At 43.8% G+C, this 27,835-nt stretch overlaps 1 protein-coding gene across 1 annotated transcript in view; it reads right to left on the reverse strand.

Moving 5' to 3' along the window:
* RHOBTB3 (Rho related BTB domain containing 3) overlaps window positions 1–20,670 on the reverse strand; it is a 33,055-nt gene extending 12,385 nt beyond the window's left edge. Inside the window, exons 1-8 of the mRNA XM_054185479.1 lie at window positions 20,236–20,670; window positions 19,842–20,058; window positions 10,083–10,275; window positions 7,556–7,707; window positions 5,590–5,701; window positions 4,425–4,778; window positions 2,055–2,167; window positions 335–446 (exon numbers count right to left, since the gene is read on the reverse strand). Of these exons, the coding sequence (XP_054041454.1) occupies window positions 335–446; window positions 2,055–2,167; window positions 4,425–4,778; window positions 5,590–5,701; window positions 7,556–7,707; window positions 10,083–10,275; window positions 19,842–20,058; window positions 20,236–20,237 (1,255 nt within the window). The 5' untranslated portion in view covers window positions 20,238–20,670. The remainder of the gene's footprint in view (window positions 1–334; window positions 447–2,054; window positions 2,168–4,424; window positions 4,779–5,589; window positions 5,702–7,555; window positions 7,708–10,082; window positions 10,276–19,841; window positions 20,059–20,235) is intronic.
* Between the last annotated feature and the right edge of the window lie 7,165 nt (window positions 20,671–27,835).

Raw genomic sequence — 27,835 nt, forward strand, 5'->3', positions numbered from 1 at the left:
GCCATTGCAGGAGCCTTTCCTGCAGCACATCCCTCGTTTTGCCAAGCCTCCAAGGGTCGCGTGAGAATCAGAGAGGCACAAAGTCTGCTGCAGTGGGCAGGTTTATCGGCACTCACAAACCACCTTGAGAGTGGACGCTGCTGTAAAGCATCTATAAGGACAAGCGTTATCTCTAAGCAAAAACCCCACTTTCCATAATGATAGCTAAGTCCGTACATTGTCTTAGTTTTGATGGAACAGAAAATGCAGTCACTCCATTTCCCACTCTCCCGCAGAGAGGACAAAAGCTGGAGGTGCAGCAGTGCCCATGTCAACGGGAGCAGAGGTACCGTACCTTGTATTTTGAAGATGACATCAGCTAGGACAGGCGTATTAAAGAACAGCCTGAGAGAGGTGTTATACAGCCGCTTTATCTGGTGAGATCTGCAGTCCTTTACAGCGTTTAGCTGCAAAATAAGTTATTAATTAAACATCGCCATGTATAGCTGCCCACAAAATAAAAGATTACAAGACACCATTTATATGGGGAAACTAAACAACAGCCTTCTGCTGTCTACTTTATGTTCTTCCGCTAATGCTGCTCAGCCGTGCCTCTCTCCCGTGCAACCCTCTGCAACCATCTCTATGTCTTACTTTCCCATTTCCCACCGGGCAGCAGCTCCGAGGCGTCCCTGTCTCCTGCGCTCACACCCCAGCTCTCGCCCTGGCGCTCCGACCCACCACACAACCACCCCATGCAGCGCCTCCGGGCAGGCCTGGCTGCAGCACCAATCTCCCGGACACCAGAGTTTGGACCCAAGGCTGCAGAAACACAAGGTCTGAGGTCTCCTGGGGGTCACACATCCACCCTGGCGCAATGCCGCATACAGATGCAAGGCAGGCAAAAGTTGCGCTTCTCTTGGTATTGCCCTGGCATTGCCTCCGCAGGGGCAGGGGGAGCTCACCGTCCGAAGCACGGACTTCTCGTACAATAATCCAGGCCCTCCAATACACTAAAGACAATAATCAAGACCCTCCAGACCCCAGTACCTCCAGTTAGTTTCTCAATCTTGTTTTCCTTACTTAAGAACGTAATCTAAAGCCACCAAAGGGAACAACATCAAAATCATATTGCCGGATTGTGAAACTCAGGTGAGATTTAATTTATGGTTAAAATTTTATCTGATTTATATAACTAATCTTTATCAAGGCAGTCACAATTCATTTCTAGTCCTCATGTCTTCAAACAAAAACTTTTAAATGTGAAAGAAAATATCCCAATGGCATAACAAAACCCCAGAAGAAACAACAACAACTCAGGCTTATCATCTTAAAAAGTTTTCAGGATTTTCTAAGACCAGCCTTATGTTTTAGCTGTGGACACTTAGGACTGGCGAGCCAACAGCTGAGCGATCAGAAGCTTAAAACAGCTAAAATCTTTCTGATCTTTAGATTATGTAATCTCAAGACAGTCCAAGATTTCCCATTTAAATTGACAGAAGTACTTTGTGTGAGTTCTGTAGTTTCAGGGAATGTATCTATTTACTCTATCAACAAATGGTTGTTGAAACTAATTCTGTATTGTAATTTTTTTAACATAATAATGTGACATAAATCACATTTATCTGCTGAAGTCATCTAATATATTGAGCTATAGACAGATGTCCACATCACAACACTCAGAAGAGAAGCCATCTCTCCTGATCTACTGCAGAAGCGTAACTTTCGGCACACACTCGGGAAAGCAAAGCTTTCCTGGGCAGCCTCTATTACATGAGAACTAGCAACACATATCACATTGTTAGACAAAGTGGAAAGCTGTGAATATGAGTAATCCATTTAGGAAACCTACTTCTGTGCTTTTTACCAGCTACAGTAATTCTGCACATTAGATCAGCATCTCTGTGTTTCTGTTTTGTAAGTGCCCATGAACAACCCACCAATAAAGTAATAAAAGACACGTAAGCCAAAGAGGGCTTAAAACAAAGACTGACAAGGAAATCTTGTCTATAAAACAATTTCCCAAGAACTTGAGCAACTAATGCTAGCGGTTACCCCAAGAGAGTTAGATGTACCTTCCCTGGAGTTTTCAGGATACATTTAACTTTCTCAAGCACATGTTCAGTTTTTTCTGGATCCTTCAACTTCTTTTTTATGTCTTCTTCTAATTGTTCCCACTGGAAAGCACCTGCCACAAGACCAAGTAAATTGGATTATAAATCAGCAGGGCACAGGCCTTAGCAGGCAGACAAAAGACGATAACGATGCTAAACACATCCTGCAGACTCTATTTTTTGCACATAAATCCTCCAGATCTTTGTGTTTGGGAAAGGAAAGATGCAATTCTTGCACAGTAAAACTTCCACGGTACTTTTACAAGAATGCAATCAAGTACAGACAGATCAGGGCATCTGTCTTGCTTCCAAAATTAATTTCTGGCTTCCTCCCAGTTCAATCACTACATATTGCAGGTAGACATTCAGAAAAAAGTCCTGAATGTTTTGATAGTTATGGAAGTTCTTTAAATTCTGCTCATATTGCTGGTTGCATCGCTTTGCAGATGTCTGGACCAGAAACGCTTCACGCACAGTTATATTCTGAATACTGGTAGCCAAAACCAGCACAAAGTTTGCAGTGGGGTTTCTTTTTCTCTTGTTTTCAGAGTCAGAGCCATTATATTCTCTTAGGTCTCTCAATAACTTTCCTGGAACCACTAAAAGCGTTGGCCAGCGTTAAAACGAACATAGTTTATCCTTATACATTTTGCTGGAGTAAGTCTCAAAGACACCATGGGGTTTTTGGTAACTTTCAGCTCTGATCCCCAGGGCCAGGCAGCGAGGAGGAGTCAGAGATGGATAAAGCTCATGGTGAAACACAACTCAGCACAGCCCTGGAGGAATTCCGCGGCAGAAAAAGCACACACAGCACACGGCCTCCTTGGCTCTACCAGCTCCGACGTGTACCGTAGGGATGGAAGTGCTTGTAACCTCGTGGGCATAATGTCATGGTCCTGAAAGGCTGAAAACGATGACACTGCCGCATGGCCTCTCCTCAGGCCCTGCCTGAAGTGTCTCTGAAAGACCTCGTCCCCTCTCAAAGGTACCAAACGGTGCAACGACTTCTGCAACGGCCTTCAGGTGGGGAGCTGGGACTGAGAGCGGAGCTTCAGCTGCTGCTGGGCAAAGTTTCCACCTCTTTGGCTGACACAAGCAAAAGGAAAATTAATACACCGAAGGCAGCAGACACACTTTAACCTGCTGAAATTCCAGGTTTAATCCCTTATTCATGTCACCAATAAATAAAAAAAAAAAATAAAAAAAAAAAATCAATCCGTTCATGCTGAAAAACTTCTGCATCTGTTCTTTATGTTTGACACTGCTTTGGAAAGAACTGAAAGGGATGTTTTCTATAACAAACTCTAATTGAAAGCTGAAAGAGTCTCCCTTGTGTCTTCACAAGCAAGCATTCATGTCTTAGCCAGTAAGGCAGAAATACTTTTCACATGTCAGGCAGGTATCAGCCTACAGAGATTGGATGAGCTTCTTTATGGATGCAACTCTAACAATAGAATTACTTAGAACTTTTTTTTTTAATTGCATCTAAAATCAGAATGCATCATTAAAAAGCTGTCTAATTCTTTCAGCAAATATAAAATGTATATTCTTATGTACTGACAGCTTGCAAAATATTTTCTAAAGAACAAAAGGTACCTCCAAAAGAAAAAACAATTCTCTTTCACCTGAGGATTCCTAAGCAACTTCTTTAAAAAAGAGAGAAGAATATCAGTGCCATTTTAATAGACAGCTGGGATCAGGTAGGTGAGGTCACTGCCTGCACTGGATTGGTAGCAAAGCACACGTGATGTGTCAGAGCCCTCTGCACGCCGACCCGTTATCCCAGTTTTCTCTTCAGAACCACCATACCCAGAAGAGAAATGACTTGAGTCTTCTTAAGTAACCCTACACTCTCATCAATGTGTTTAGAACATGCAACCATTTAAAGTATTTCAGAAGCCCGAAATCTGAAACTGTCTCAAACTCTAGATTATTTTGGCAAAGCTTTTGAATTTACAGAATCACAGAACGATCGGGGTTGGAAGGGACCTTTGGAGAGCATCTAGTCCAACCCCCTGCTAAAATAGGTTCACCTGCAGCAGGTTGGTTAACTAACTGATGGTAGCTTGCAGACTTTGTTCAGTAAATTACTGAGCGTGATTTATGTTCATTAGATGTGGAATAACAGGCAATTTAGTTTTTATTAAACCTAGGTGAAGGGCTTCTTTCATATAGACATTGTTCACCATAATCACAAGGATGAAACAGATGTAGCACCATGGCAGAACATCATCTACCAACATCACGGGCATGCTCCTTAGGGTGATGCCCCTCCTTCGCAGGGCATTGGCTGTAAGAGAAATGAGCAGCCGGACCCGTTCCAGGGGGTACCTGAATAGATGAAGTGGAGGATGTCTGGCAGACAAGAGCAGAAGACGGCGTCCTTCACCACCACCCTCACTGGCGGGACGCCGGGTGGGACACCGCGGGCAGCCCCTTCCTCCACCGCGAAGAGGCTCTGCGCCATGTGCACGATGGAGGCATCGTGGATGTCGGCGGGGCTCTTCACCTCAAAGAGCAGCATGAAGAGGTGGCTGGCAGAGCAGAGGATGACCTTGTGGGCCTCCACCACCGTGCTGAGGTCTTCAGGGCAAAACGCCACGTCTGCGCACTGGCAGCAGCAGAGCAGGTTGTGCAGGTCCGCGTCATAGTGTGAGGCTTCACCCTTCAAGATTGGCATTTTTTCTGCGAAAGATAACGAGTCGGGCTCGAAGCAAGTACTAACTGCAGGACAACTCTATTCCCAGAGACCTGATCAAACGAAGGACAATTTTTGAAAAAAGTATTTGATGAGAAAATTTCTTAAGTGCTGTTTGAATACGTTTAGTAAAATACTCTAAAAACAGAAATAGTATGGTAAAATAAAAAATATAAGAAATCCTTAGTTTAGTAAAAAGTGTCCATCCTTTTATGAAATCTCATTAGGCATTTACATTTGAAAGAAACCTTGCCTGTGAACCTCAAACCTAGAGGATGTGAGCAATGTGAGGATGTGTGATAAGAGGCAATCACATAGTTAGAGGTAAGTAATTGTCAGTAATTCTTTCACTGAGCAAGTGCATCAGATGCTCAGAAACCACGTGCAGGAAATTACGTGCAGGCGCATACACCTCTCCCTTGTTTTATTTGCAGGAAACAAAAATATTATTTGATGATACTGTGGGATAATAAAGTATGATGTAATGACTTCATATTATAATTTGCCTGTAAAGCTTTTATTAATTTACCTTTGCATTATTTCATCAACTACACCAGAAAACCTCTCCTGTTATTTTTGCCTAAAATAAATTAGAAGTTTATAGCAATGTTATGTATTGCCACCCAATTCTCCCCAAATTAATTAAGCCATCACTAAAAGATGAAGCAACTAGAGCAACATAACCAGAATAGCTGATGACAGATAGCACAGGTCACAGTCATGATTACAAAATGCTAATTGCACAAAGAACATGTCACACGTAATGAACGATACTAGAGACCAGACATCAGCGAGCACCTGGCTGTTCGAGCTGCGGTGGTTGAACTCGATGGCACTTCTGCGTCTTTTTCTTTTTCTTCATCTTTTCAGACGACTTCTGATTCAAACTTTGGATCATAAAATATTCCAGCTAAAACATGAAATGTTATTTTTAAAAAATCCTAGTTATTTAGAACAACCTAGACATCAAACCGTGGGGAACGAGCGGGTGCTGTGTGCAGGGCTGAGCCTACTGCCACCATGAACAGTCACCGAGGTCACCGAGCCCCGATGCCCCTTTGCCAGGGGAAGGTACCACATTTAGGTGGAATCAGCACAATTTAAAAGACTATTTATTCAAATGATGGTGGTTAATTCTCTTGTATTTAACCTTCCCAGAAAGTCCAGGCACAAAGATATTCAATTTACCAACTTCCTTAGATGCTAATTACAGAATTACACAGAATAATAACACTTGAAGGATAATGATCAAGTGCAAGTGATGGAAATAGCACCATAACAAAAGCTCTTCACCTTCCAACTAACCACCACTGCCACGCACTACTACCATGCCCTCCGAAAAAGTCACATTACATCGCGATATTTGTGGGCACGGTTTGTCTCACTGGGACAGACTACAAGCGTCATCACTGCAATAAGAATGGATCTGAGGGGAAATTCTCCCTCTTACAGGAATGAAGAGGCACAAAGCGGGGTTCAGTTTGAGTTAATGCACGTCTCAAACACTTTTACCACCCAAGGTATCATCATAGCACACATAGTGCTTTCTGAAAACTAGAAAAATACTCTGGGGGACCAGATGTTGAGTGGATTCCTCATTTTTAATTGGGAATGAAGGGATACAATAAAACCAGGCTAATTGTTGTGCCAGATATTCCAACTTACTATCAAAACCCATGGAAACGCACTGTACTTACACACTGGGGACAACAACGGCACGGACCATATGAAACTACGGCACCAAAAGAACTGCATTTTATTCAAGCCCAAATGCCCAAAAGGTTCCAAAAAAGGCTGAGCTTAAAACACATCATAAAACTGAAAATGAAATATCAGCGTGAAATAATTTTGTGGAGAAGACAAGTAAATCCAAAAGACCATATTTAGAAACTGCTCAGGAGACTTCCCTGTCTTCAGGAGAGCAGAAAAAGAACAAGCTCATTAGTTGTGGGACATTTTAATAAGTCTATCTGCTTTTGTCTCGTTCCACTTCACTGCGTCTGACCCCAGGTTCTGGTCAGGCTTGCAGACTGCATCATGACTGTGAACTGAGCAAGCACAAGAACATGCTAAAAAAACAGGCAATTCAACAATCATACCTGTCTCACTTTAGCGGTAGAACAGCTGTGAGAGTTTGAGCAATTAAAATTAAAAATATCATAATATCATGGAATAATTCAGCTTGGAAGGGACCCGTGGATGTCACCCACTCAGGGCACCGGATCAAAACTCGTCTTCAGAGTGGGGTGGGATTGTTGGGTGCCTCGTCCAGTTGGGTTTTGTTTATCCCATCCCAGCAAGACAAAAGGACAGGAATAAAGAGGGGAAATTCTTGCAGCATGTACTGTGACTTTCCTGAAACTTCCTAGAAGGCAGTTAAAACTGGAGCAACCTTAGTACTGTCAGTTTGGCTAGAATCACAGAATGGTTTGGTTTTGAAGGGACCTTAAAGGCCACCCAGTGCCACCCCCTGCCCTGGGCAGGGACACCTCCCACCAGCCCAGGTTGCTCCAAGCCCCGGCCAACCTGGCCTTGAACCCCTCCAGGGATGGGGCAGCCACAGCTTCTCTGGGCAACCTGGGCCAGGGGCTCACCACCCTCACACCAAAGAATTTCTTCCTTATACCTAATCTCACACCAGTGGGATCTTGCCCTCGGTGGGAGGGCTCGTGGTGGGCCTCCACTCGCTCTCCAAAGCCCTGACATCAGCCATCCACCTCCCATGCATGCCACCCGTCTTTCAACCCAGCAGTTCCTCACTCACCACGTCTCCAAAGTACTTCTGTATGTAGAAGTCATTGAGAGTGTGCAGTTCGAGGTAAGTGGCTCCCAGTTCCTTGGCAAGCTGAACACCCTCGGAGGTGGTGACACAGCTCCTCCTGTCCGAAGTGCACAGAGGACAGGTGCAAGGCACTCCTGGGGTAAAAAATTGTGCAAAAAAAGCTATTTTTTTGTCAAACAATCTGGAATATTTAGCTTCCTAAATAATTGTAAAGATGTATTATTTAGAAAAGAGCAGAAAGGGAAATGGAAACATAGTCCTTTCATAGCAAGAAATCTAAAATTACTGAAAAAAACTTCTTATTGATCAGTTCAAAATGTTAGCTGCTATGCAAAACTCACCTTACATTTCATTAGCATTAATTTACATTCAGTTTTGCTAAGGCGGAAAGGTCAAGTATGACTTCCATCAGATTTGGCTTGGTGCCCCACATCCTTACACGCGCAGGTGTTCTACGAGCCTGCAGGTGTTACCATTCATTAATGTACCCTTAAACTTGTTTAATTACTGTGGCCTGCCCGAGCAGCAAGCACGCACAGTAACGGAAGGGGAAAATTTCCACAGCAGTCCCAGCTGTTATGGGCACGTAGATACTGCAGAATATGATTCAATTACACATATTTTACTTTTTACTTTTTTTTTTTTTAAAGCCAAAATAGGTATTTTTGATGATTATGTAGGTTAACTGATAAAAATCTCTTAGCCACCCTGGCTCAACTTCTCTTAATGCCAGTAAGAACTTGCTGGCCACGGTCATGCTTTCAAATGTGCCAAGCATGCTCTACACTAATTTCTGCTGCTCAGACCTATGGATAACACGTAATAACACAGCTTTTTCCTTTTTTTTTTTTTTTCTTTTGGCAGCCCCATTTGCTACTACAGAGGATTAAGATCTTAGTAATTTGTATGAGCAAACTGCTGTGTTCACACATAGCTCCGAGAAACAAAAGGGTTCTGTGTGCGCACGGCAGTCTGCTCCGGCAGGTCCCAGAGCAAAACCGCTGATGGGGAGCCTGACTTCTCCCACGGCCACGTCATTCTGGGAGGAATACAGAAAAAAAAAAAAAAAGTGGAAAAATGCCAGTAGTGGAGTCACTCAGATTGGTGATATCCCATGCTTAAATAAAAAGTGTAAGAAAAGGCATTGGGAAGACAAACGTTAGTTTAGCAAGACCGTGCCTTTAGAATGGCAGGTTTATCACCCCTATATAAACCAGAGCATAAAAACATTTGATCGTTATCAGTGAATTAGTAAAGGGAAGAAAATAAAGATTTAATTGTTATAGAGTTCTTTAACAGTTCTTTCTCAATCACTGAGCAAAAAGACACATAAATAGACCCTGTCAAACCTGACATTATGTCCACAGGAGACACACTTCATATAGCTTAGTACTTCTTTCTACATTATAAAGTAAACGTCTACATCTACATCCATCATGTCCCTTACTCATAGCAGGAGGGATGCTTAGAAACACTTGGTTTAGTCAAATTTGTAAAGTAAAAGACAACTCACAGGCTCAAGTTTTACACTCATTGCTTTATGAAAAAATAAGTTTTAAAAATCAGGCCCCATGACCAACTAGACCACATGAAAATCAACAAAAGCTCATTTAAAAATATTTGGAAATAGAGAATAGAGTTTGTATGTTTGTTTTATTGGTATCCCCGGTATTTTTTCTGAACTTTATTTCCCTGATATAAACAGACAGGAGTCACTAACGTCTACCTAAGCCATGACCACGCTCTCGGCAGCGCCGCCCTCATCGGCTGCTGGACACTCGGAGGTCCTCTGGGTCCTTACGCAGTCGTGCGACTGTGATTTTCATATTGATTAAACAGCAGCCACAACAACAACTTTAAACAGTGATTCTAAAATTGATTTGCGTTGCTCTCACAGCAGGCTACAGACCAGCCTGGACAAGGCACGGTGCGAACACAAGAGCTCTACCATACCTATACCATATCTACACCACAGCTACTGCCATGAGCCATCAACTCTGTGGATACCTCAGCACGTGGCCCCTTGTGGTACCCGAAGAGCTGGTGTCTCCATTCTTCTGATGACATCCCAGACAACTTCCAGGCTTTTCCCACCCCCTCTCCAGTGTTTGCAAGCTGGCGGACTTCGTTTTAATCTCATACACTAGAGATATTTTACACCTGAGACATGACCAGGCAGAGCTCGTAACTGTAGGGTCCATGCACTCGAATGTACGCTGCTAAATGCCACGCACTAGATTTAATCCCCCACGTGTGATGGCTCCACAAGGAGTCCTCGCAGAGGTCAAAGCAAGGCAGGATGCCTTTCATCGCCTGGGCTAATTAAGCATAAACTTCTTGCCAATACACCAGCCTACAGAGCCATAATACATGCACATATTACTGTCATCCTGACAGACTAATTGTTTCTGTTAGTAACTTGGAGAAACAATCAGCTTCTCCTGAAATTACAGCACGTCTAACTTCCAAGTGAGATTTTAACTGTTACTACAGGAAACTGGATACATACCGTTTTTTCTTGCACCAATAGCAGAAATTATTACTGGAACTGAGCAGTGGTTTAATGCCTTTTTTATCATTGGGACATAACTCTCCTTTATGTCTTGAAATGAAGTCTTGTCATTGACGGAGTATTTAATCACAATAATATCAGCTCCTCCAATGAGACTGCGAGAGGTGTACCAGTCACTGTCAAATATATCCTAAACAGAAAAAAAAACGATCAAGAATTTCCTGTCTATAAAGGAAAAGGCAAACTATTCAACAGTCTGAACGCAAAACCTTACAAAAGTATTTTTAAATGGTAACTTAATCTCTTATTTGAAGACGTGAAACAAAGAGCAGAATTCATGCTGTGTAATTTCCTTGTTTGGAGAACAAGTTGTTCATTATAATAAACAATAAATCTCTTTTATGAATTCAGGAATTCTTCAGGAAGAGGAAAAAATAGGGTTAATCTAGGAATATACTTTGCAGGAAGAAACTTCACTGGTTTAATTACTTAATCTTCAAAAGTTTTTATTAAGGAAATAAAAGCAGCTTCAGTGGTGGACGTTTGCAGCAATTCATACAAACCCATTACTTACCACAATATTTTAGGGAAAGGGTCACACAGAACTATGCTATGTATTTATGAACCTATAAATACAAGTTCCATCAGCTGGGTGGGATTTTTATCTGCTTCACAAGAGCTTCCATTTAGCTTTAACAAGTGTTAACGTCTTCAGGATAAGGAGTTTAATCACACAACTAAACTTTCTTTTTTGACTTCACATTCAATTTGTCATCGTTCTGTGCTTTAGGCGTAAGCCTTGCACTCTAAAATTATTTTGTATCCTGTTCATTTACAACTGTCATGAGAACTATAATTTCATGATTTCTACTTTACCTAAAGGTAGCTCAGAAATACCGGTGGAAGTCTTGCATATATGTTCAATTGAAAATTCTTGACAGAAATCTGGAACTGGTCCAGAGAACTGAAAATCACTCAAAAAATTGAAATACTATGACCTCTTGGAACAGACAGACCTTATTGTGGCCTTTCAATACATAAAGTGGGCTTATAAGAAAGATGGAGACAGACTTCTTACCAGGTCCTGTAGTAAAAGGACAAGGGGCAACGGATTTAAACTGAAAGAGGGGCGGTTTAGATTCAACATAAGGAAAAAAACATATTTTTTTTTTTTTATGAGGGTGGTGAGCCCCTGGCGCAGGTTGCCCAGAGAAGCTGTGGCTGCCCCATCCCTGGAGGGGTTCAAGGCCAGGTTGGACGGGGCTTGGAGCAACCTGGGCTGGTGGGAGGTGTCCCTGCCCAGGGCAGGGGGTGCCACTGGGTGGCCTTTAAGGTCCCTTCCCACCCAAACCATTCTGTGATTCTTTAACAGTCCTGTACAACACAAGGCAAAGCTAGAAGAACTTGGGATCTTGGGAAAAAAAACAGAAACAGGTAATGATGAAATACAGAAGATGTGGAAGAGAGGAGTAAGTGAGCACAGACGAAGTGACAAAAGGGACCCAAAGGGTGTGTTGGGGATGGTCAATGTGATTTTTGAAGAGCAGGTCACAGAAGTAAGAGCATTACAGATGGGAGCTGGAGAAATACATAAAAGCTTATTAATATCAACAAGTGGGTTGCATTGTCAACATAACTATTTTTGATCACTTCAAAAGAGTCATTGTTTCAGATCTGTGGTGAAGTAGCTGCCACGCTTTTAAGTACCAGAGGTAGCATGAACTCGACGGAAATGTATCAGTCGGCAAATATTTGTCTAGACTGTCAGTGCACGTTGTACCCAATTTAGATCTTGTCTATACAGAGAAAAAAGTCCGGAAATAAACTTAAAGTATAATAGCTATTCCCGTTAATGTCTTTAACAGAAGTTCTTGTTCTGTAATAAGAAAACCACAGAAAATTCTCAAATTATCAAGAACAGCTATTCAACAATTCAACATGTTCGCAAGAGCTGTCAGAGCACTGCTCTTGTTTTTTTTTCAGAGACTATTATAATCCCAGGCTAAGGGGAATGTCCAGCAGCATTTAACAGAATCATTTAAGCTGTGCTAAGAGTATAAAGTGAACACACAACACAAGTTTAGCACCTGTAGCAGTATGACCACCAGCTACAGCGCTTTGAGACAACCAGCCAGATCGGGGCGGGCAGAACCTGACCGCACAGTCAGGCAAAACCGCAGAATTTTCAAAGGACAGCCTTAATATGTTTTAGCTGATTAAGATCTCAACAGAGAATTTTTCATAGGGTTGTACACATTTAACACAGCAAAGGCTTAAGAGAAAAATACAATACAAAGCAAAAAATAATATAGAATATTTAGTTGTTCCATGCTGGCAGAAGAAAGCGTGCTGGTTCCTTTGCAATTTCCTTCTGGCTGCCTGTGTCCAAGCTCAGCCCAGGTTTGCTCATGCCCATCTCGCTGAGCTGGGTCATAACCAGCAGTATCACCAGCAAGGTCTAGGTTGCAGGCGCACGAACACAAAAGAACTCCGCCACAACGTCAAGCGCTAGTAATAAAAAATGTTTATGGCAACTTCTTGCAGAATGTAATATGTATTTTTTACATGTAGTCATGTAAATGGTTTGCAGCTCCCTCCATTTTACAACAGAACTAAATCTCCGGTGCATAGTGACACAATTTCGCTTTACAAAATGAAAAGATTTTGGGAAGATTTCTAAGGTTCTGGTCAATAGGAACACCACCATGCCCGAGGGAAGAACCAACTCTGACTCTCGTGCTTATCTTCAGAATAAACCTGGTCCTCACATACAGCAGAGGACAGCACTTCTAGATACCAAAGTGCCCCACGCTGTGGCTCCATCCTGCCACCAGCCCCACCAGCAGCAGAGGACAGGACACCAGGTACCTGATGCACACCCGGACATGCGCTCTGCTCTGGCCCCAGCCCTCGTCCTGGCTCTCCCAGGAAAGCATCGCACACTAAAACACCAGCCTGGAAGACCCTCCAGGCCCTAACCTTGACCGGTGGCAGCTCTAACACTCTTCTTGTCGATGGGAATCTCAACAGAGTATGCTGAAGTGGACCTGTGTTTGTCTGCATGTGCCCGCCCATGCGTAGAACAAAACAGTGGCTTAAGAGGTTGATATCATACAGGGAAAAAAAAAAAACCAAAACCAAAACATGGGGATTTTTTTTTTCCTAGTGAAAATACTACTACTACTAAGAAAAGCAATTATATTTTGGAAAACAAAACAACAAACAGAAAATATGTCCATTACCTCACACGATTCCCCTCCCCTTTTTGTACTTAGCCCCACTGGCCATATTTCCATCTCTGCAGGTGTGGGGAAACGTAGCAAAATCCTTCCTGAAAACAGCCACACAGGTGTGTGAATACACCTCTGTGTTTAACTATTAGGGGAACGAACTCCTATGGAAGCGTGGTGCGGGCTTTAACAGCTCCGAAGGCACATGTGGCCGTGCACTGCAGCAGGTCTGGGGGGGTCTGTGCTTCCCACCACTCCCTGTGACACCGCTGCGTGTCGCTGATAATCCTACCAGGGAAGATTTTACCAAAGTCCATGAAGTTCTGGTGGGGATGGAGCCCATTTTCCTGGGGTAAGGGCCAGCCCTGGGTACATCAAGAAGCGAAAAAAGCAGAATGTGCCAACCCAACGTGTGACAACAACCAAACTCTGTTACCATTGTGCGGTTTCCCTGTGCCCTCACATATTTGATTTAATGCCCCTGAAAGCCCATTCTTGAGTATGGATGCTACATTAAAAAACCCAGAGAAAGACATGTTTTCAGAGGTCTCGTTGCAATTATTTTCATTTTGCATCAAGCGTGGCAAAGACTGCTCAGATTGCGGCTCTGTGCCAGGAAAATCTTCCAAAAAACGACTCTGACAACAAAGGGTTATTTGCCCAAGGCATCACTGACACAGAGCATTATCACTTTTAGGGAAGCTTTCATGCAAAAATGCCAGAGGGAATTTCTTTAGATGGTGAACAAGAGTTCAGATACAGGAGTAATGTTAATTCCCAGCTTCTTCTATGAGATTTATGTAGCAGCTACTCCTCATCGCGCTTCCTGCTCTTGTCATTTCCCAAGAGAGCCACTGACAGAAGGAAAAAGTAACTGCATAGCTAAGGTTATTATAATACGACCTTCTTAATTATAATTATACTGCTGTTGCTACTCCTCTCAGGGCTGATTAGAAAAAAGCTTCATTCTTTCCTTGCATTTCTCCATTATGCACGTCTCCTAATATATTCTTCCCATTAGTAAACCATACGTCTCAGGCATTAACATTGAAAATAAAGCCTGCCGAGGCAATGAAGACCTGATTTTCCTACAAAATCACATGACCCCTCCCGAGGACAATACTTGCTTTGTTAAAAATAATTTATGAATGCCTCTATGGAACGGCAGTGAAATCCACCGTGCCCTTGCAATGCCCACGCTCTTTCTAAAAGCTGCCCGTAAACATCCCCAGGTCCACCCAGTCCAGCCCGCGGACTGGGGCAGCAGCTACAGCAAATGCCCTCTGTGGGGACTAGGGAGCTTGGCCACCCCCTAGGACCGTCCCCCTGGGACTTCTCGGCATCCCAGAGGGCTGCGCTGGGAATATTGTAAAGTTCATCCCTGTCTAGGGATGCATTTACAGACCCACCCTCCACTAACAGACCCTTCTCCCCAGTGATGCCTCGCACTCATCAGAGCCTTTCCCACATTTTTTCAAGGTTTCTCCACAATTTCTAACCATTCAGGCCCGCGGCAGAACAAATTTTGCAGGTGCGCTCTCCGTAACTTACTAGACCTCCCTGAACTTGCTCATCTAACTGAACGTGCAGCACAGAAGGAAGTATCTTCTTCAGAAAACGAGGGAATTCAGAGCACAACACTAGAATGACACTTTTGTTTTTCACTTGAGGCTTTCCAAAAGAGCTTTAACTGGTTGAGCTGACCCAGAAACAAAATCAGTGAAGGCTAGCGTTGGCCCGTGTTGTCCTCTCATACAGTAATACAATGATATTTGTAAAACGCAAAAATAAAGACCACAGTAGGGAAAATAATTTACCAGGATACAATCGCTTGTTGTAAACTGTCAACCTGAGGCAGCCAAGCTTAAAAATGTGAAAGGATAACACACCAAAAAATGAAAAAGTTTACAGAAAAATTAAGTTTAAAAAAAAATCATGAAAAACTATGGTTTTGTACTGAAACAGTAATATGACTGGATTTCGAAAAATTGTGAAGAAATTAAAAAGTGGATCAGGTTCCTTTACCTATAGACATGCCAAGGGCCAGCCAGGCTGGCCAGCACAGAGAGCGCAAGGACGTTGCTGCTGGGGAAAAGCCAGATAACTACACTGTGGGTGATGCCACGGGGGTAAGAAAGCTCACAGGGTTCAGGGAACTACTACTGTTGGTGCGGTAAGAAAAGCAGACGGGAAAAAGAGAAAAGATTCAGCGGAAGAGGTGGTTGAAAAGGGAGAAATCTGAAAAAAATAATTCCCAGAACAGCTTTTCAAAATCGCGGTTAGGATATTTGAGCACCAGCGAATCCTGGAGAGGCGCGGAGCTCCGTGCAGCCTCCAGAGCAGGGACAAACACAGCTCGGCACCCATCGCCCTGCAGGTGCTGAACCCGGCGCAGAGAACCCTCCAAACCCCAGCTCCTCCGTTTTCTCCTCTTGTAACATTTCTGCTATGTCAGGGATTCTCTAGAAACCAGGCAGTTTTTATAAATTAGGGGAAAACAAAAAATTTTTGGAAGTGGCATTCCTTGGGGAAAAAAAAAACAACAAACCAACAGGTGGCTCACAGAGGAAAAAAATTAAAAAGAATGACAATATCCCGCCCAGCCCAGGACCGAAACGTTCTTGTATCCTTATAGTCCTGCTCTGAACGAGAGAGCAAAGAACAAGAGAGGTAACGCAGATTGGAGGACACTCACAGTCAAGTTTTCATTCCACCATTTCTTTTCCTGCGTCATAATTAAATGAATCAAAATATGAAATATTGCTCCTGTGCTATGCTTCATTCTGAAGTTGAGGAAGATTCTCTTGCCATCAGATATTACAGATTTTGCCTGCACTTTTTTTCTGCAGTTTTTACTTGTACATATGCAGAAGCACAAGAAAATTCAGTGTAAACTGACTGGAGTTGCAAACTACACACAACCCAATAAAACAGCAACTCAGTCCCTAAGACTGTCAAATCTGGCATACTCAAAGTGCCAAATAAAGCAACCTTTTCCAAAGCAAATCTTAAAATTCATCTTGCAAATTACCCTTTGTAAGTTACTAGCTCCCATACTGAGGTTTACTCGCCAAAAAAATTAGAAAAACTGGGACATGCTAGTTCAACATGCCTAATGAGAGCACGAATTCAGCATTAGCAACCGATCAGCTATTAAAATCACAATATTCAGCACTGACATTAGCACACATATACATTTTCCCTGGTTCTTTATATCTCTTCTCATCCTGGGTCTGCATTTTCTGTAAGAGCGTTTTCCAGCCCCGTGAATCAAAGGATGTGGGTCCACTCACACATCTATCCCCCGCACGAGGGAGATACCAGCAGCAGCCTTGAAAACGTAGCGCAGGAGACATCAGGCCATTGCGATACACAGTGACTGACACACAGAGGTCAACGTGGTTTTGGAAACAGTGACATTTTGCCCCCAGATGTTGAAAATTATGCTCTACCACTATCTCTACAACCCTGTGTCGTCTGCGTTACTGATAACATCCTCCTCAAAGTCAGCACGTCCATCCTCTACCCTGCAACTGCCATGGGAAAGAGAGCTTCTCACAATGTGCTGCTGCTGTTGTACCTCTGCCAAGGAGCCTCGCTTCCTATCTCTGCAGTTTGGCAGCCACCTTTGGTCACCCTCAGCTTAGAAAATACTCTCACAGCAACGCTGCTGGTGTTTCAGCAACCACGTGCCCAGCAGGATGATGCCACCATGGCAGCCTTCACTGCATGGTCCAGACCTTTCATGTTTCTCGAACCCATCAGTGCACAAGCACTTCAGCAGATGCTGAAAAACTTCTCTGCAGCTCTTTCAGAGAGACATATAGTACATAGTTAAGATGCCCAATATCACAGAATATCATAGAATCACAGAATGGTGTGGGTTGGGAGGGACCTTAAAGATCATCTAGTTCCAACCCCCTGCCCTGGGCAGGGACACCTCCCACCAGCCCAGGTTGCCCCAAGCCCCGTCCAACCTGGCCTTGAACCCCTCCAGGGATGGGGCAGCCACAGCTTCTCTGGGCAACCTGGGCCAGGGGCTCACCCCCCTCACAGCAAACAATTTCTGCCTCACATCTCATCTCAGTCTCTCCCCTTTCAGGTTAAAACCATTACCCCTCTTCCTACCACTACATGACCTTGCCAACAGCCCCTCCCCAGCTTTCTTATAGGCCCCCTTCAGCTACTGGAAGGCTGCTATAAGGTCTCCCCGGAGCCTTCTCTTCTCCAGGCTGAACCCCCCCAGCTCTCTCAGCCTGTCCTCACAGCAGAGGGGCTCCAGCCCTCGGATCATCTTTGCAGCACTCCTCTGGACCCGCTCCAACGGGTCCATGTCCCTGTGCTGAGGACTCCAAAGCTGGACACAGTACTCCAGGTGGGATCTCACAAGAGCAGTATAGAGGGGGAGAATCACTTCCCTTGACCTGCTGGTCATGCTCCTTCTGATGCAGCCCAGGATGGAGTTGGCTTGCTGTGCTGCAAATATCATCAGGAAGAGTTCAACTGAAGACACGTGAGCTGTTGACCCCTCTTGGAGACTCAAAAAGTGGAGCAGTGTCCTGGGCTGACAAAGGTAGCAGACCAAAACATGAGCAAATCCACCCTGTTCCACAATCTATCTCACAAAAGGGTCTCCCCATGCACTGGGGAGGCCTACTTGGTAAACTTGCATCCATGCTGCTTTTCCAGACCAATAGGTGTAGAGGACAAAGAGCAGGTGGGTACCCTTGACTTTGGAGACACAGAGCTATCAGTTGACAAGTTTACGTCTAATAAATTTGCCTTAAGCATATGGATTTAATCTAGATGAGATATAAATCTCAGATAAAATGCCAACCTGCTTTTATGTTGGGCTCAGACAACAAAGGTGGAAATAATGCAAGGCCCACCATACCACCACCTCTACCTTTCAGTAACTCACAACAAGAATCCTTTTCCATGAAGAATATGACTTGAGGCAATGTCAGTCAACATTCTGGATTGTCCTGTGCCATTTGCCAGGCTAGCAGAGGAATAGTCCTGACAGGACCATGGTGACATAGCAAACCTCAAGCATCCAAAATACGGAAAAAAATCCTGTTCTGCCTAACCCTAGAAAGGGGACAGCTTCTCTCGGAACTAATGCCCTCCTGCAGAGCCCAGTATAACTATCTGAGAAGTCTTCTACTAAGCAAAAAATGCCAACTGTTCTTCACCATTCCCAGCAATAAATCTCCTGCCTCCTTTAGCTGAGAAAGCAAAAAACAAGAGGCCTCAGAAACATAATGCTCCAGGCAATAACAAGCTAGCTTTTCAAGGGCAAAACTGATAAGGCCTCCAGAACTGAAGGACCTTGTTTTGTAGAAGAGCAAATGCAAATAAAACAACATAAAAACACATGAACTGCAACTCCGACCTAGGTCCTTTCTTCGCCCTTCTCCAGCTGCCCCTGCCTGCCTTCCCCCCTCCCTTTACCAGCCTCCAACCCTCCGAAACACCCTTTGAAGTCTTGCAGCCTTAATTTGCATTCAGGAGCTTTTACTCACTGCCGCGCTCCAATGGCTCCCACAAACTGCACCTGCGGGTCACGAGCAGCTCCACAGAGTAAGAGCAGGATCCCCTGGCCCTTCTGAACCCCTGGCTGTAAGTGCAGTGGGCAGAAAAGTCCAGGAAATAGAGAATGGATTGATCGCTGAACTGGCCTAATTACAAACTTCTGATGGCGCATTTCTGGAACTGTTAGGATTCCTGCAGATTCCAAAACAATTTTCCCTCACAGCACTGAAAAAATCAACCCAAGCAGAGAATTATGGAGCTGAAACTGATTATTGTTTTAATTTCTAAAAGCTGCTAAGCTTAATTTTTTTTAAGGCTACTAAGTAGTCATTAATATGTTTTAATTTAGATTATCAGTATCATTTCTTGCATAATCATTGATCTGCTCGTACTCCCAACTAAGTTATCTCACTTACTAACAAAACGGCTGACAAGCTGGAACGGTGCCAAAATCCTTTTATTTACCTTCAAATAAAGGAGATAATGTTAAGAGGTGATTATTCATTACAACAGAAGTAAAATGACTCCATATACTGTATTTTGCAAGACATCAAATCTTATAATCTGTTGTTTTTCAAATCTGGGAAACTGACTGCCTTTTCGTTTTCTACAGAAAAAAATAAATTGCTTTGTTTTATTGCTGACAAGTATTTGGAGAGAGTGCTTATGGTGCAATGTCACAAAAAAAGGGTTCTTGTTTACCTTGGGATTACCTTCAATATTTTGCTCAACAGCCCAGTTGAAAATATCACTTTCCTACAGAGGAGGTGGGCAGTGGCTGGTTAATGAGAAACTTTCTGTAGCACCTTGAAGACTTTGCAGCATTTGCCTGGTTATATTTTATATGCTTATTGCTGCTGGCAATAAGTAAATCAGAATAAAAGCCCACAAGAATGAAAATAATTTTTTCTAATCTATTTTCATTTGATTAAATCAGCTAATGCTGTTCAGTGTTAAAAAGAGGTAAAAAAGATTGAGACCGATCTCTTACCCAGAGAGGACAGTCGTGTACCACCAGCCTGACATTGCCGAACACGCAGGCTTGATACTCAGTAAAAACTGGGTTTCCGACGTGACTGGCAGACAAGCTGCTGTCGATCTGGGAAATGAGAGCGCTTCTCCTGAGATAGCTCCAGAACAGGCTCGGCTGCTGATTGTCCTCAGAAAACCCATCTCTTTCATTCCCAAAGGCTACAATATTAACTGACCTAAAATGAAAATAATAGAGACAAAGCTGCGTTAACAAAGATGAAGGCAGGGACAAGAGAGGGGAAAAAAAAAATAATCCCCTTAAATCAAAACTAACATATTAATCCTTCCGAATCCTCTTCCCTCCCCAGATTTTAGCACCCCCCATCCCCTGTAATCAAAAGCAAAACACATACATGATCTCAAATCCAGCAGCAGGGTGAGAGCAAAGCCGAAAGGAGACCTGGAAACGCCGCTTGCATTACAGACCCCCAGTTGGCTTGGCGTTTTATTTGCCGATGCCCAGGCTCAGCCCCGCTGCTGTGACCTCCGGGGCTCCTGTCGCATTCCCTCGACCGCGGCCACCCTGGCTAACAGGCTGCCCGCAGCTCCAGGCCAGTGACCGGGATGCAGCCCCACGCCAGAGCCGCAGCAGCAGCAGTGACAGCAGTAGCGGTGGTAGAAGTAGGAGCTGCAGCAGTAACAGCACTAACAGCAGAAACAGCAGCGCTGGTAACAGCGGTAGCACTGGTAGCAGTAGCAGTGGCAGCAGTAACAGCAGTAGCAGTAGAGGCAATAACAGCAACAGCAGCGTCAGCAGCAGCCCCAGCACTGGTGTCAGCGTTACTGAGCATCTGTAGGTGAACTCGAGGCGCCAGGCAAGCGGCCAGCCGCTTGGTCACGGCCATCTGTCAGCCGGCAGGAGCTGAGCAGACGCAATGGGCAGAGCGAGCTGACGTTCAGCCAAGGCAGGGAAAGGCACTGGAGCAGGGGCTGCGTGTGCGGCAGAGAAAGGACCGACATCGCGACACCGGGGCACTGCCACCGCTCGTCTGCTCTGGAGGAGAGACCAGCTCCGAGGGACCAGCACGGCTAAGGGAGAGGGCAGTGCGAAGATCCTTTGTTAAAGTATTTAAAGCTTTTTTTTTTTTTTTTTTTTTTTTTTAGTTAAATAGTATCTACCTTTTCAATATTAGGTTGATAATTTCTTAAATGCCATGTAGATTTTTTAGCATTCGTGTGATGTTTAAAGCACTGTTTTCAAAAAGGACAATCTCTAATTATAATAAAATATATACAAATACCTATAAGCAAATCCATTCTAAAATGGCACGTTCTCTGTCAGATACCACTATACACTTTAGAGGAAAAAAAAACAGTAAAAATATTTTAAGCACACTACATGATAAATAAACACCCTCTATTACGTGAACACATTCTGCTGTTAATCCCACAGGCAGGAACTCATTCAACATGGGTCTTGATACGATTATCAACAGAATAATTAACAGACCTTTGCCTGTAACAGCCCATGCTCTGGGAAAGGTACTATTCTGCTATTGGCAAATGTGGGAGATGACAACTGATGTTGTTCCAACCCTGGGCTCTTCACCCGGGATGCAAAGAGCCGATCCACCCCCAGAGGCCAGATCTGTGTTTCCTGATGTCTGCGCGGAGCTGGGCGCTGGGGGAAGCTCCACAAAGCCAGCACACCTTGGCTTATGCATTGTAAGCTTTGATATTTTACAAAAATCCACTCATTGCCATGCTACGCTTCTCTCTGGCGGCTCACGATTTCACAAGAAGCGCCTGTTGGCGACTGGTATTCTCCCTTCGATTAAAGATATAGAACCGTCCTGAATCTCTGCACGAGCCCGGAGAGTGGGGGTCTCATCTAGGAGGCGTGGAGCTTCAGAGGTGGAGGTGTGGTGGGCACGTTGTAATGAGCGCGGTTCACCTGAAGGGCACATACTGTTTGTTTTCACCACTTTGTACAACCACAACCGTGCGGTTTTAGGGGAATGCCCCAGTTCTCCCGAGTTGTGTTCCTTCTGTCTTTTTGCTGTCTACAGCCGGACACAATACATCTGTTCTCTTTCACTGCCCGAGGTCTCGTCTTATTTAACTACATATGGTCTGTTCTGCCTTCAGCACTATTGCTGCCAAAGTTTTATACCTATTTTTTATTGATTGGCTGGGCCATTTTAAAAAATAAATGTTTTTTAATGTCTGTTGTATGCTAATAAAGTCAAATAGTATTTTTTTATATTTTTATTTTTTTATTTTTTATTTTTTATTTTATATTTTTTTATATTTTTTATATTGTTTTTATTTTATATTTTAGATTTTAGATTTTAGATTTTTATTTTTTTAATATTTTTATTGTAAATTCTACAGGCTTACTGAAAGAAAACTACCATAAAACGAATCAAAACAACAACAGATAATTTACCAACATTTTTGTTTCCCCACTTTTTATCACATTCCAGCTTTTCAGTCTAGCTTTGCTTAGAAAACTGAAAGACAAATGGCAGGTGGAGGTTTTGTTTTTGTTCTCCCCCCCAGAAAAAATAAAGTTTGAACCCATGTTTCTTAGGTGAGTTAAAAAAACCAGGCAATCAAAGGAAGCCAGTGTCTTCTTCCCCAGATGATCCTTGGACTGTGATGTGTCTTCCTCTACAGCCAAATCCTCAGTAGCATCCAAACACCGGGTGGATGAAGTTTGTCTCATGAGAGGCAACATTCTCAGAGCCATCACACTCTTGGAACCGTGTACTATTCGTGTACTTTTAAAAGGGCACTGAATGTCCCTTGGAATCCTTAAATTTGAACTTGCAGGGGTCTGGGTGTTGAAAATGAGGAAACCTTTGAGATAAAAGCTCTTTGCAGCACTAGTGAACATAACCTAGTGTAGCTAAATAAATAAATAAACATGCACGCATGTATATACACACACAAGTACATATACATATATTTACATACATTTATACATGGAAAAAATATATATACATAAACACGTGCAGACTGTTGCACACGTAGAGAGTTGTAACACCAAGAAAAACTGGGCTGGTAAATAAGGCAGCCGTAGAAGTGACCCAATTAACCCAAACGCCAATTAGCATAGCTTAGGCAAAGGGCAGGGGCACCAACAGAGATGGAGGGGCACAGAAAACACTTGTTTTCCTCTCGTGCCTTCCTTGAAACACCTGGGAAACCAATTAGGACTGCCAGAAGCATCATTTGTGGCAGATCATGCAGATGGTGGATGTGGGATTCATCTCGCCTGATGAGCAGAACTTAAAGCCTTCTGCACTAAAATGCTGTACATTTTTAGTAACACTTCAGCACTCAGAGGACTTAAAGCAACATTTAAAAAGCAAGCATTAGAACTGGATGAAAATGCTGTCTGTTCTTCTCTGAAAGTAGGTCTATAACCGCATTTTTGTCTGCATTAACAGGGGACTGCGTAATACACTTCAAACAAACAAACAAACAAACAAAAAAAAAAAACAACAGAAAAGGGAATGAGTTAACTTTTGCAGGGCAATAAACAACATCACAAACAGAGAAGTTTCTTGGCGCCGTTACCTCAGATGCTTTCTGAAAGTTCCGTAGGCGCTGCAAGGGAAAGCCATAAAAGATTGCTTAGCTGAGAGAAGAGGATTATGGAGGATTGCTTGACTGTTCCCTGTTTGGCAATCTGGAAGTTGAATATCCTATGACCAGCGGACGTTTCTGCCAGCAGGCATTTACCGTTGCTGCTGACATACAAAGGCAAAACTGCAGAAAAGGGCGTCTTTGACAGGGTTCAGAAAACAATGGCATATTTGGTCTTGTGCATTTTACACTGGAACATTATTATTTTGTTTCAAATTATTTCTGTTGAAGCTTTCATAGAATCATAGGGTCATAGAACCATAGAATCACAGACTGTGTTGGGTTGGAAGGGACCTCTAAAGGCCGTCTAGTCCAACCCCCCTGCAGTCAGCAGGGACATCTTCAACTAGATCAGGTTGCTCAGAGCCTCATCCAGCCTGGCCCTGAATGTCTCCAGGGATGGGGCCTCCACCACCTCTCTGGGCAACCTGGGCCAGTGTCTCACCACCCTCAGTGTAAAGAACTTCTTCCCCATGGCTAATCTAAACCTGCCCTGCTCTAGTTTAAAACCATTGCCCCTCGCCCTTTCCAGTGAGTATCTCAGATAAAGCAATGAAAACAAATACGCAGCCTTTGCTGATATTTTCCACAGCAAGGACATAACTTCAGCCAAATTAAGGAGAAGGACTTTTTCCTTGAGGAAGCTGCTGCCTTACTTGCACTGCTATCTTCAGGACAGTGAGGGAATTTAATGCACTTGGATTCAAAGTCGTTGCCAAGCCCACCCATTAGCTGAACCTGCAGGCTGCACAGAGGTGATGATGATGTTATGAGCAGCTTTAGGTGCACAAGAAATGACATTATTCTAGGAGAGAATAATTTCCATATTTTTTTTTCAGAGATAGAAGGTGACTCCAGGTAACAGTACATTTTGGTGGATAGAGGTGTTTCCTCCTAATGCTGCAAAATACAACCTGTGACAGGCTTGACTTTGTTGGCGCTTGTCCACACTAGAGATGGCTGCTGCAAGATCTGCCAGCTGAGACCTCCTGCACAGACAAAGCACCATAAACAAAAGGAGTTTCTCTGTTGTTGTAGCCATCTGCTGCATCCAAACCAACAAAAGCTGTCTGCAAGTGGGAAAGCGAGGAATAAATGTTGTGACTAACATTCTTCAGTACAACTATGCCAGAAAAATGGTGTAGGGTTGATCAGGCTTGGAAGAATGTGGGGATTTTGTCTCCCCCCATGAATACTCGAGCCAGTTTCAGAAACGGCACAGGGTGACGGTGTGCTCCCCCTACCCTGGGCACCAACCTGACCATCATCTCCCATCACCCTGCCCTAGCGATAACCACCTGTGGTGATGATCATGAGTGCATCTAGTTGTGAGGGCTCCATCTGGGCCTCAGTGTGGTTTTGAGGAGTCAGAAAGCAACACCATCTCCAAGGGCTAACTTGAGCAATGCTGGTACTGTGGTCAATATGCAAACATGACTGTAGGTCAATCATCTTACCCCCATAAATAGTGAAAAGCCCAAGAGCCCTTTGAGCTCTCCTGCACGGCAACGGGCTAAACACCAGGACCCCCCCTTGAGTAGGGATGCCCGCTCAAGGTTACTTCTCGAGATTCAGAGATTCCTTGCCACAACAAATACTCACTAAGTGACTAATAGCGTGCTAAACCTTGAAATCTTAGCGAAGTGATAGAAAGGATTGATTGAGCATATAATCCTTCAGACATAAAGTGTTGACGAAGTCTGGGAGTAGGATTGGATCCAGCTCACCCAGACTCCACTCTGAGAAGGAGTTTAGAAAGCCAGGGGGTCCTTTCTGAACCTCGACTGAACGGGACAGTCTCCCTGACGGCTCTGTCTGACCCTGTCCTCTAGGCAGTAAATAACTCAGTGTGCTTTGCCATCGAATCTTGTTAAACCACTGTTGCATTTACTACCAAATGTTAAATCATTGTTTTATATCAATAAATATATCGCTGCTTCTCTCTTACAAGTGAAGTGGATCGCTCCATCTGCGACACACAGGTGCCACTGGCCAGACGTTACTGTCCTTCCAGCCCAACAGATTTCATTGTTGACTGCTTTCTAGAGGTCGCTGCTGGAGACATCAATGAAAACCAGCACAAATCCTGAGGCTTTTGTACCAAGTTGTGGATCACCATCCTTGGAGGCATTCAAGGTTTCACTGGAAAAAGTCCTTGCACAATCTAAGGTCATTAGTTGTGCTTGGAGTGGAAGACCTCCAGAGGTCCCTTCCATCCAACCTGAATTATCCCCTGACTCCACGAATCCCCTCCCTCCTGGAGACAGACCGCTAAGTCCTATCCTCCACTTCCTCTTCTTATACCAGCTTTCAACCCAAAACCCAACCTCATGTCCAGTCTTGTGGCAACTTAGTTTCTTTACAATTTTAATAAGCTTTGCAAAAAGCTTCTCAAAGGCTTTTTGAAAATGCAAGAGGATTATTATGCCCACAGGACCCCCTTTATCGGCATACTTACTGCCCTTCCTCCAAACACCAGTGATGCCGGACTTCACTGGAGTCTCTCCAACACCTTCCCAACAGACTGTATTCCTCCACGTGTCCTTTGATCTCCTTCTCTATCACAGACTGTATCATCTCACCAGGAACAGCAGCTGGCCCTATTGTTTTAGCATTCCCCAGACCCTGATAAAGCAGGTTTTGAACATACTGGCAGTCTCTGATGGCACATCCAATGATACACAGATCTCAGTCCCAGTTCTGTGGTTGCTTATCTGGGTTTCTGATGAACGGTCTCATAAATGTTATCTGCTCCTGGCCACTTACTAACATCTACTTTGACTATTTTTCTAGTGTTACTGTGTCAGATCAAGTAACGTAATATCAGCCCAATATTGAATCAAAAGTATGAATGGGGTGGAAAATCATCCTATGGGAGGAGAAGGAGACAGAAAAATGATACTTTTTAAAATTAAACCCAATCCAGTTGTAGCAGAACAGAGTGGTGAAAGCAAGTATGGAGTTGTGGAAAACTGCTAGCACTGTGACGGTGATCTGTGGATTACCTGAAGCCAGCTCTGCTGCTGCAGAAGCCCAGGGCAAGGTCTGTCCTCCAGTCTTGCTGCCTTTGGCGGGGAAGGGAACAAGGTCCCGTAGCACAAGAAGGTGACCCATCTGCTACTGACATGCCCCATTCTGCTGCAGAGATGAAGGGCTAAAAACACTACACGCTGCAGCAGATGACACCCCATTCACCGTGGTAAGAATCCCCAACTGTAGACGTATGGCTGCACCGTGTAATTCTCATGTCATTGTCAAGATGAGTCCAAAAAAAGTAGTTCATATGTTATTTCTGCTGTTTTAGAAACAAAAGCCATCACCCCAGGGTGGATACGGACCACCATGTCACGCAGAGGAGAACCATCCCCACCCCAGCCTGCCCTGGTTCTCCTTGCCAAGGCTTGTTGGCTTGGCCTTGTGCTGTGGCTAAGCCGCAAGGAGAAGTGGGCATGGAGCAAGCACCAAGGGAGATGGGGAAAGGAGAGGTACTCCCCACCACAGAGGTGGGGAAGGTGTCTTCTAGGGTGGCTTGGCTTTATGTACTGCTAAAACCGCTCCACAGGTCTCTGCTGCCTGGGTGTCTCCCCTTCCACAAGGAGCTCGGTGAGGTGTAGGATCATCTTGGCAGGAGATGCTGCAGTAGTCTGGGGGCAGGGAAGGCATGGCATACACTCTGTTTTGAAAGCTCTGGGCTATTTTAATCCACTTTATGATCCCCTGGTTAAGCACATAAGACTGAGTGACCCAGCACGTGAATTCTACAGAGAGAAGTGCCTCAAACTACTTATGCTCCTGCAGAAGCTCTGCCCTTTGCCCGCCCACAGTTTTGTTCAGCAATGTATAAAATTTCAAGTTTTTATTACTAAAAATGCATTGCAGGAGTGCAGACAACATTCATTACATCAGGCAAAGGAACATGGTCTGATAGTGTCAGCTAAACACGTGAGTTAATGTACACTTTAAGAAAACGAAAATTAGAGATTATACCTAGATATACAAATATCCACCATATGTGTATGCAAAACAGCACTAATTATTCACCTATCAATGTTGTAAATTCTTAATAAGTAAATAAAACTTCACAAGGAGTAAATTTTCTATTTAAACTTACCTTCTAACCTTTTTTATACAACTGCACTTCTCCACAATTAAAACACAGAGCACATTATTATTAGCTTTCCTGATACAGATGTTAAACATCTTCCAAGTGGTCATTGGATGGTCACTTCATGTTTGAAAAATTGTTTTTGTTTCCAGAAATCACCAAATCCAGTCCAGGTCTAGCCTTCAAATAGGCTGTTTATTTATTTATCTTATTCCTGCTTTCTTTTTTTTCCCTTCTGTTATGATTTCACAGCT

This window comes from Rissa tridactyla, chromosome Z (genome assembly GCF_028500815.1).
Source record: "Rissa tridactyla isolate bRisTri1 chromosome Z, bRisTri1.patW.cur.20221130, whole genome shotgun sequence".
In the NCBI taxonomy this organism is placed as follows: Eukaryota; Metazoa; Chordata; class Aves; order Charadriiformes; family Laridae; genus Rissa; species Rissa tridactyla.